This window comes from Protobothrops mucrosquamatus, unplaced genomic scaffold (genome assembly GCF_001527695.2).
Source record: "Protobothrops mucrosquamatus isolate PMUCROS unplaced genomic scaffold, P.Mucros_1.0 scaffold365, whole genome shotgun sequence".
NCBI lineage: Eukaryota > Metazoa > Chordata > Lepidosauria > Squamata > Viperidae > Protobothrops > Protobothrops mucrosquamatus.
In genome coordinates this window covers 106,029-116,509 of record NW_015386699.1, presented here as the reverse complement: position 1 = coordinate 116,509, position 10,481 = coordinate 106,029, and the positions used below count along the sequence as shown (strand labels likewise).

The following is a 10,481-nucleotide window of genomic DNA, read 5'->3' as shown; positions in this document are numbered from 1 at the left end:
TATCCGTTATCGGACGTTGGCGATCATGTTGGTGATCCTGTTTTTATCAGCAGCCGCACGAAAAAGTGCTGCTGAGTTTTGTCCAAACCAATCCCTTAGATTTTGAAGCCAACCAAGACATACTAATCTCCAAATTTGCCCAAAGTAAATCAAGATGTTTTTATCAAACTATGGTCTAAATTATATCAACACTTTGCAACACCTTGCATTTCATCACCTATAGAATTAAAAATACAAGATGCTCACAAATATGCTTCTCTCTGACCACAACTAATTATCATGAGTCCAAGTACAATAATGTGCAATAAAGATGTTTATAGGAAATAAAATGGCAATGTTTGGTATATAAAACTGTGAATATATTGATCTCTAATGGGGTGCCTCCTAAGACTTGGAAGGGACTTTAAAACTGTAATAAAATCTACAAAACCTGGGGTTCATTCTCACAGTCATACCAATGCCTTTGTCTCCTGTTCTTAAGACAGGAGGAAAACAGGTCTTTATAGTCTTCCTTACCAACCTCAGCAACAAGGCTAGTCAATGATGCTGTCTGCATAAAGAAATGCCCTCCCCATTCCAGTCTGGTCAAATTCATCATCTCCTCCTTGTTTGAGAGCTTTTGTATAATACAAGATCAATCATCAGTGAGAATAGGCTGAAATTGCCCAGGCAAAACAAAGTTCTTTCTCTGTTTCACAAAAGAATTCAAAATACAGTCAAAACTCCTATAGTTCTCTAATTCTGCCACAATTATTGGTTGTTACTTGCAAACAGGGATGTGACAGAGGAGTTGGTGAACAAATTGGCCATTTTGTTTTCCTATTACTGAAAAGAATATTGACTTCATGAAACCTCTGCATTTCATCTTCCAACAAAGTTAATATTTCCCCTAACCAAACTGCATACAAACAAGGGAAAGAGCTCCTGGACAAGGTTCTCCTTTTAAGTTCTCTACATTCCAACAGCCAAAACATAAATGACCATCATGGCACAAAGCCTTACCACAGGACAGGAAGGGACAACTATGTTGAGCAGTTTATTAACTACCAAGGATTCTTTCTCCATGAAGCCCAGGTACGTACACAGGAAATACATATTCTAATTCTGAAATAGCTTGGAGTGGCTTCCATCTGTCCTGGCAGCATACCGGCTACAAGACCAAAGCTTCCCTGTGAAAATATGTCCTCAGCCAAAACTAAATGGGGTATCTTCATACCTGGGTAAGGAGTTCTGTGTCCTTAGTGTTCTTCGTGTAAACAAGGAAAAACTGAATATGATATAAACGTAAATTTAAGCACAGCTTGCTATGATTTAGCTGCAATTCTATCCATACCTAAGTCAGTACAACAAATTCGGGTAATTAAAAATACATCTTGTCTTTTCTCTTAACTTGACAGGTCTACTGTATTTTATCCTGATAAGACTGTGAGGGAAGAAAGGATAACTAACTCAAGATGAATTGCCTGACAAAGAAGGAAATCAAACATTGGACTCTTGCTCAAGTCCAACACCTACTCGCTGCACTTAATTTCTGGTGATTTGTCACTCTATTCTTTAATCTGACATTTTTAGCAATAAAATCATTTTTGAAAGAAAGGATTTTTTTTAAAAAAAAAAAAGCATGAAAATTGCTGCTTTGGTCACACTAGAATTAATTTTTACAGAATTCCACAAGATTTGCTCCTGAGAAGAACCCAAAAATAAAACTGCATCAATAACCAGTTTGTGAATTATCATCTGTTAAGCGGTGTTATAAATTGCATCTGATTTTCAGCTTTTTCAGTAAAGTAGTATATATGTTCCTATTTTTATGGCATTCAAATTGGTTAATGACACAAATATGCAACCCCCATTCATTTCAGGACAACTTAAATGGATAAATGATGTTTTGTACTGTTAAGCCATTGCATAAGTAGAACACTATAACACTACTGTCCTTATAGTATGCAAGAATTGCCGTGAAATATTTTAAGTCTGTGAAGCTGTGGAAACTGAACAGTGATAAGGGTCTAGTAGAAATCGCAATGATGCAAAAATGACAAATTGTGCTTAGTACTGTCATGACTCAAACTCTGATGCAAGTATGTCAGCGACAAGATTTGTGTCATGACACAGAGTTTGTCATTGGTACCCCTTAGTACCCCAATGAAAAATATTGCAAAAGAGAAAAAGTAGCTAATTCTTTTTCTCCAATGTAAATGTTCCCTTAGATATTGCATGAACAAGTTGGAAAATAATTGTAAGTGGGAACAAGATATAGACTGACAGTAGCTCATTTTCAATTTCAGTGACCCAATTTTGAAATGAATTATGCTTATTTTCAACTTACTACACATCTGCCAGCAAGACCTAAAAACCTATATATTCATAGCCGTGATTATGTGTGCATGTTTCTATAAGCATATATATATTTGCCTTTGCATTTTTTTTTACATTGGATCGATATTTAAACCTATACTATCCTATATTATCTTGGTCTTGTATAAAATTTATATTTCTTAATTGGCTCCATTTATTTAGCTCCATCATATGTCCTTCTTGAATAACTCAATTTATATAGGAACTGAGGAAAGAAGTAATATACCAACTGTCATTCAAAAACACATACTGACATTTCATTTTCTAGATTTAATATTTCTTTTAGATAGATAGATAGATAGATAGATAGATAGATAGATAGATAGATAGATAGATAGATAGATAGATAGATAGATAGATAGATAGATAGATAGATAGATAGATAGATAAATCTATCTATGAGAGAGAGAGAGATGATAGACAGACAGAAAACAACTTCTACCAAAATAGAAAAAAATGTAAAAGAATAATCCTAAAATATGTCAAAAATAACAATAATAACAGTAACATGACAAAAAATTAACTAAAAGTTCCAAAATGCATCAATGTGTCCAAAATATGTGACAGAATAGCATTCCTTCAGGGCATACATGCAACAGAAATATGAAGCATCATTTCCAAAATGAATTACATTGCCTCTTCAGACAAGGATGAATCATAAATCTGAATAATACTTTAGTCTTACGAATTACACATTGACATATCTTACCTTCTGAACACTGCAGGAAGCTGACTATCAGAAGCAGCCAAAACCTTTTCATTCTGCAATCAGAAGCCACCATTATTGACCCCCTTTAAAACCGTTTTCTTTTTATTCCTTAACGATCCCAGTTATAAAAGCCCAGCGTCATTCAAGAGGGTGGTCTACATCATTCATCTTCATAACTGGGGAGAGAAAGGAAAATGAAAATTATCAACTCATGTTCACTATTAAATGAGACAGCAGAGATCAGATTCTATGCTGATGAGAAATCTGGTTGTGAGGCAAGACAGAAAATTTGTCTACTTTTAGTTGATAACTGAAGGGAGACTTCAATTAGGAAACCATGAGAAAAGAAGCGTGTAGTTTGTGAAGGCTGGTGGCACATTCTTGCAAGAATTCCAGGATTTCGAGGAACTTTCAAGCTAAAACCCTGCAGGGCCAAACACTTGTAAGAAAGAAAGCAGGACAGTTGCCTAAAGAAACAGAGCAGGAAGACAATACTTCAGGCTCCCTTTTGCATTCACATTTTCAGGATCAATGTGACCCTTTGGGTAATATGCAGCTTCAATACCTGTTCAAACAGGAACAAGAACTGAAAAGATATAGAATTTTCTGAAATGGAAGAGTTCCCCCTACCTGGGTTAAATTCAACATCTATATTTAGTGAAGATGCTACTTCATGGAGCAAAAGAGTTTTGTCTTCATAAGCATTCATTACCAAAGAACAGAAACAGGTTTTGCCGCTTTTATCCCAAGGGAAATAATTTCTGCCAGGGTATTACCGAAATAATAATGACACTTAAAAGTATGCTTTCGAGGCTGTGCAGAATGCACCATTCCCAATCAGTAATTATAGACCAAGGATATGCAAACTGAACTTTGACTGAGCTTTCGTGCAGCTATGCATTAATTATTTCATTAAATCTGTTATTAGACACCAATTATGGGGCCGGCTTCCCTCATCACCAAGGCCCTTCTGCATTAATATAAGAGCATGCTGCATCTACTTCTCCATTATTCTTGTATATTTCTATCCAAAACTATTACTCATCTCTACACAGAACTAGAAACTGATGTATATCCGTGAATCTTCTCTTTACTAACAAGCAAACTGCATTCTACAGCACAGCAGGAGACCAGGCATTGTGCACTTCTGTGAATGTTCATCTCTCTTTGAAAACACTGCCTACAGCTAAGGCTGCAAAAGTTACTTTGCAAATGCAAACAAATAACTACAAAGCTGTGAACAGTTAAATCTGCCCTGGTCGCCTTTGTTTGACTCACTACTTTGCTAAAGAATAGACAAACCAACAACATAAGTTCCAAACTTGCTCTTTTTCAACTAGCTGAGAAAATACAAATCATGCAAAATCCAGCCTACTGTTGCTTGGCTTTCAAAATGGCCTAATTCAGCCTATATTACATTTGTGCCTAATAGGATTAGAAGATCTGTCATAACATATGTTCTGTCTGATCCTAAAGATAATGCTCAGAAATTATTTCAATTATTTCAAGGGAAAAACCGGAGTCTAATTTTCCAAATCCTTACTGTTTTTAACACCCCTGTATATTTCTTCCTTATTTTTATACTCTTATAAATGGTTACAAAGTAGTCCTCAACTTACAACAGTTCAAAGTTATGAAGTACCTATAAAAAGTGACTTATGGCCAATCCTTGATGTTACGACTGTCACCCAACCCCTCCCCCCATTGTCACATCACAGAACCCCCCCACTGTCACGTGATTGTAATTTGGGCACTCGAAAACCAGTTCCCATTGACAACAGTTGCAACTGCTTGCGGTTATGTGATTGTGATCTTGTGATTTTTTTTCCTAGCCGGCTTCTGACAAAGGCAATTGAGAAAGCTGGATTCGCTTAATGATTGTGGTTTCTTGCTTAGGCCCATGGTAAAAATGGTCCTAAAATCAGGTCTGGGCACATGAGTCGCTTTACGACCATACCTTTTTATGACAGGAATGCCACTCTCAAATGTGTTTCTGAATCAAGGATTACCTCCTGTCCAACACTCTGAAAAGAAAAACTCTTGAGTAGGTCAATGTTCAGGATTGACTGGGAGGACAGGATGCTACCTCAGCAATCACTCAGCAATCATTCATGTTGCCTGTTCAATTTCAGAAGTGGTACCAGGCTAACTTCACACTTCAATTCAGTTTTTCCCACTTTAATATACTAGCTAGGTACGGGGGGGGGGGGGAGAGAGAAAGGCACTTTTGATGGGTACAAAAACAAAGGTTCTGAAAAAAAAGAAAAGATCATTTCTTTTTTTCCCCAAAACGGACATCTCTCCTGCCACTTTCAAAAGTGTGACAGAAGAGGATCTCGGCGGATACCTAGAGGTATAATAAAAAAGAAAAGAGAAAAGATCTATTGCTAGTTAATCTAGAGGTGGCACATCAGCTGCTGCAGGAGTTTCCTGAAGCTGACACAAAGGAATAATTACGTTACATCTTGAAGTCTTACACCCACAGCAAAAAGAGCATTCTCTGGTGAAAAATCTATAGCATCCGCAAAGAAACAAGTTACATGTATCGCTGAAAGGATGGCTTGTCTTTCCACTTTTATTTCTTCTTTGCAAAAACTAGTCCCGATTAGAAAAAGAGTCAAGCTATTTAGCAAAGAAGGGTGAGCTGCTTTGTATTTTATACACACAGCACACATGCATGGACAGGCAAAGGAAGAGTAACAGGCATTTAGGATAAATACTTTATCTAACAAAACCCTGAATAATAATAGCACCTTCACACACTTTATAGTCAATAAAAGGAGAACCAATATGCACATTAGAATAACAAGAGTGCACGGCTGAGATACATTAATAATTGCAAGGGAAATAAAGGTAACATTTGATTATTATTGAAAGAGTCACAAGTTTTTTTTTTAAAAAAATGCTGAGATGGGGCGTTGTCTTACCTGAATGCCTTTTCTCAGCATGATAATAGAGAATTCTTTGTTTATGATTTTTTTGCTTTTTGGATTCAAAACAAAGTGCTTATCTGCATACCTCTTACAAAGATGAGAGTAAAGGATTGGACACTGAAAAGCCTAAGTGATTGTTTTTTTAATTTTTGCATATCATTTCAAGATGTTTGAAGAAACAAGGAAAGAAAACTAATATTTAAAACACTGGAAAACTAAAGACCATTTTTCTGGAGGGGAAAAAACCAGTTTTCCAGGTTGTGTTCTTATTGTTGTTTTAAAATGACAATATGGTTAGATTTATGGTGAGGTTTGGTCCCATCTGAATTGTTGGAATATGTAAAACAACAGGAAGCTATGTCAGGTATGGAAAATACAGTAGCAGCTATTGGCTGGAGGGTAATGCAAAGAGATACATCTCTGTGGAAGTATTTGGAATGAGGGGTTGGCAACAGCCAAATATATCTTGATTTTTGTCTCTTATATATCATGGCAAACCTGAAATCCAGCTATTAGATATTTATTGAAATATTTCTTTCAAACATTATTTCCAAGGAATACATATCTCACAGCTGCTATTGAAAGACTATGACTTCAGGGTAATATCAGTTCAACAATTTTTAAAACTTTTTTGTAACACCTATATCTACATAATGATACCTGTTTGAAAAAAATCCTTCAAATATGAAGAAATTTGCTTATTTTTTCACAGAATTAGCTAATTCATCTCAAAGAAGAAAACCGTTTCCTTTTTATTGCAAATCACCAATAATTTTATTATATGACTCTAGCATAGCAGCATGCTTTATCTATCCTCTAGTCGGATGCTACCCTCCCCTATCCCCCACAAACATTAGTGAGTATAAATCCTGGAGCCAGAAAATACTTGGGACCAAGGATGTTGCTGACAGCCTAGTCTTTCAGACCATGTAATTGCACAGATAAGGAGACACAATCATTAAAATCTTGCATCAACAAAACCCAAAACAGGCAAACACCAGCAGGAAAAGCTGTATCAGGTTACTTCTATGCAAACAGAAAATGTAGATCATAGTAAGTGTTCATTCTTTGCAAATAGCCCATTTCCCTTCAGACTTTAAAAAGAGAAAAAGCTCATACATAGCTGGACCTGACAGTGGGGAAGGGAGACAGGTCTTTAGAGCCAAAAAGCAGATTAGATTTCAATGCAACCAAAGCTGCATGGAAAACTTCACTTGTAACTTAAATCCTTCCCTCTGGGAAACAGCCTGGTCTCCATCAGAAGCATTTTACTTTGGAAAATTAGAGGATATACCCTAAGCACTTTTAAAACAAACAAACAAAGAATACCGTATGTAGGTAGGTAGGTAGGTAGGTAGGAAGGAAGGAAGGAAGGAAGGAAGGAAGGAAGGAAGGAAGGGAGGGCTGACTTTTAGAGACAAACAAAAATCCAATTGAAATTAAATTTATACTTAATCTTAGATATAACAATGGTTATATCTAACTGCAATATTTTAACTCCAATCTAAGGATTGGATCTCAGCTAGAATTAATGGGCCAGAATGCTTCCTTAGATACTGTGCTATCTAAGATACTGCTTCTTTAGTTTAGATATTGCTCAATGGCTCTGAAAGCCATTGCATCATACTGACTGACTCCTAAAAGTCTACAGAAGAACAGGGAATCAACAACGATTTATCATCATCATCTTCATGGGATCGCTGGGATCGGAGTCATTGAGCAAAGGAGTCACAGGGATGTCTCACTTAACCACCACTTTGCTCGAAGAGCGAGATTCTGGTCCCAATTGTGGCTGTTAAGTGATACTGTAAAGTATCACAGAAGAGAACAGCATAGTGTGAGTCTTGAGCAAGAGACCCCTTATTATAGTAAGAGAATCACTATGAACTCCGATGCTGTATGCACTGAAGTGAGAGATCAATGCTTTAGCTATGCCTGAAACAGCATAAGATAAATATACACCCGCCCTGAATCTAAACTGAAAGTGAGATCACAAAGCTGGAGTCCCAACAGACTAGATCCTATGTTAATCATTACAACACAAAGTTTACTCACAAAGAAGAATTTACTGCCTGGCAAACAAAAGACTAATGCTCAAAGTGTTTCAAGCATTATAACTTATCTTCTCCAACCATATAGGCATTGGAATCTACCTCGGTTAATTCCAGGGGGAAAAAAATGAGGGCAAGAAAACAGAAATGAGGGGAAAAGATGGCTTTCACTGTCAAACACCATGTCATAGAGGTTAGCTTCTTTTCCTAGGAGGTTTTGTTCATTTCTCCACAGAATATGTCTCAACTCACTGATCTGTTCTTATTCACATAAAATAATGGTGTCTCAAATTAACAATTTAGGAAAGCAAAATCTGCTTGAGCTAATGAGGCAATAATAATACTCTATTCCCAATATTGTCTTTCTTTCCTCCATGCATTCTATATTATCAATATCATAAATGTTACCAACATTATACTTTTGCTCCAATTCATTCCATCTCATATTACTTTTTTTTTTTAAAAAAAATACATGTTTGGGGTATCCTGCCTGCTAACCCACCATTCAGTTTGCCCTCATGATTACTCTCTTGATTGGAGAGGGAGAGAGGAAACAGAATGCACAAGAAAGTCAATTACCACTATTATCAGCTGTAATATCTTAGCCTCATGCTGAGCATGTTAAATATGCTGATAGTTTGGACACCAGAGGCACTATCTGAAGATGTTTAACATTCTGTTCATTAAACACTCCTAGGTCTTTGCAAAAACTGCAAAATAAATAGGTCTCATTTTAAATGTTGTATATGCTAAATTTCAAGAGAAGAGAAGAGAAGAGACTGAACAAAAAAGTAATATGTAATCAGTTTAACCAATAACATCCCAATGTATTATATGTTCCTTTTTTTAAGGAGAAAAAAAAGCAGACAATTCAATGACTTCCCTAGTTTCTTATCAAAGAGTACCACTGCAATAGGTAGTATTGGTAGGGATTCAGTTTCACCATGGAAGGGGCGTTGTCTTACGTGAACGCCTTTTCTCAGCACGAAGATGGAGAATCCACCAATGGGTTAGCTCTGCCTTCCTGCCCATCAGACCAAGTCAGCCAAACTTGTCATGCCCGTCCTGGACCAGGACACACCCAGTCTTGACGAGGGCGAAAAGCACTGACGATGGACCGACATGTTGGTTCCCAGACCCTTAGCACTGGACGTGATGGACCCTAAGGTGTGGGAGTTGATTCTCCATCTCCGTGCTGAGAAAAGGCGTTCAGGTAAGACAACACCCCTTCTCCAGCACAGGAGATGGAGAATCCACCAATGGGACATACCAAAGCCCTACTCTCCCAATGGGAGGGAAGCAGTCAGGGCCAGAGTCTCGTCCCTAGGTACCATTTGCTGAAGGACCCTCCATCCAAAGGAGGCATCCGCAGAGGCAAACCTGTCTAGTTTGTAATGCCGTACAAATGGGGAAGGCAAAGACCACATCGCTGCCCTACAAACCTCCTCGATAGACGCCTGTGTGGCCCATGCCGCGGAGGTCGCAGCACTGCGAGTTGAGTGTGCCATGACATGACTTGGAACTGACAGGGAACGCAACTGGTACGCCTCCGCAATGCAAGCCCTGATCCACCTGCCTATGGTTGAGGCAGACATAGAGGAATGGTGAAAGGAGACGAAGAGGGTTTCAGACTTGCGGAAGGAAACTGTTCCCCTGATATAGTAGCGTAGTGCCCTGCGGACGTCCAGTATGTGGCACTGTCGTTCCAAGTCATGAGATGGATTAGGGCAAAAATCCAGCAAAACAATCTCCTGGGCCCTAAGAAAAATGGTGTTGACCTTGGGAATGAAGGTAGGGTCCAAGCAAAGGACCACCCGATTCTGGTGAAAGATACAGAGGTCATTCCTGACCGACAGTGCCGCAAGCTCAGAGATTCGCCTGGCTGACGTGATAGCGACGAGGAAGGCAACCTTGAGAGACAAGGACTGCAGAGCACAAGTTAAGATAGGCTCAAACGGTGGCTTGGTGAGAGCCCGTAGTACCCGGGGCAATTCCCAAGAGGGATACCTATGTACCACGGGCGATTTTGTGTTGGTGGCGCCCTTGAGAAAGGAGCGTATCCTGGGATGCTGGGCCAAAGGAACAGAATTGGCACAGATAAGTAAGGTTGATAGGGCCGCAACCTGTCTGCGGATGGTGTTAGGCGCTAAGCCCTTATCAAGGCCTTCGAGCAAGTACTCCAAATATGTGGAATTGTCAATTACAAGATATCTAGTTGCCGCCTCTCACACCAATGGCAAAAATTCCTCCATGTGGAGTCATAGATGTGATTTGTCGCCGGCCGTCGGGAGGCCTGAATCATGGAAATCATGCCTGACGAATATGATTCCCGGGTCAGGATCCGGCATTCAAGTGCCAAGTGGCTAACTGCAGCCACTGGGGTTTTGGGTGTTGTAGAACTCCCTGGCTGAGAGACACACAACCTGGGGG

General features: G+C 38.6%; 1 protein-coding gene across 4 annotated transcripts in view; it reads right to left on the bottom strand.

Annotated features, from left to right (window-relative positions):
• The window catches only part of ADGRL2 (adhesion G protein-coupled receptor L2), a 222,282-nt gene that overhangs the window by 171,841 nt on the left and 39,960 nt on the right, over positions 1–10,481 (bottom strand). For all 4 annotated transcript variants that reach the window (XM_029284080.1, XM_015815684.1, XM_029284078.1 and 1 more), the window contains exon 2: positions 3,068–3,243. In XM_029284080.1, coding sequence (XP_029139913.1) covers positions 3,068–3,140 — 73 coding nt within the window. In that variant the 5' untranslated portion in view covers positions 3,141–3,243. The remainder of the gene's footprint in view (positions 1–3,067; positions 3,244–10,481) is intronic.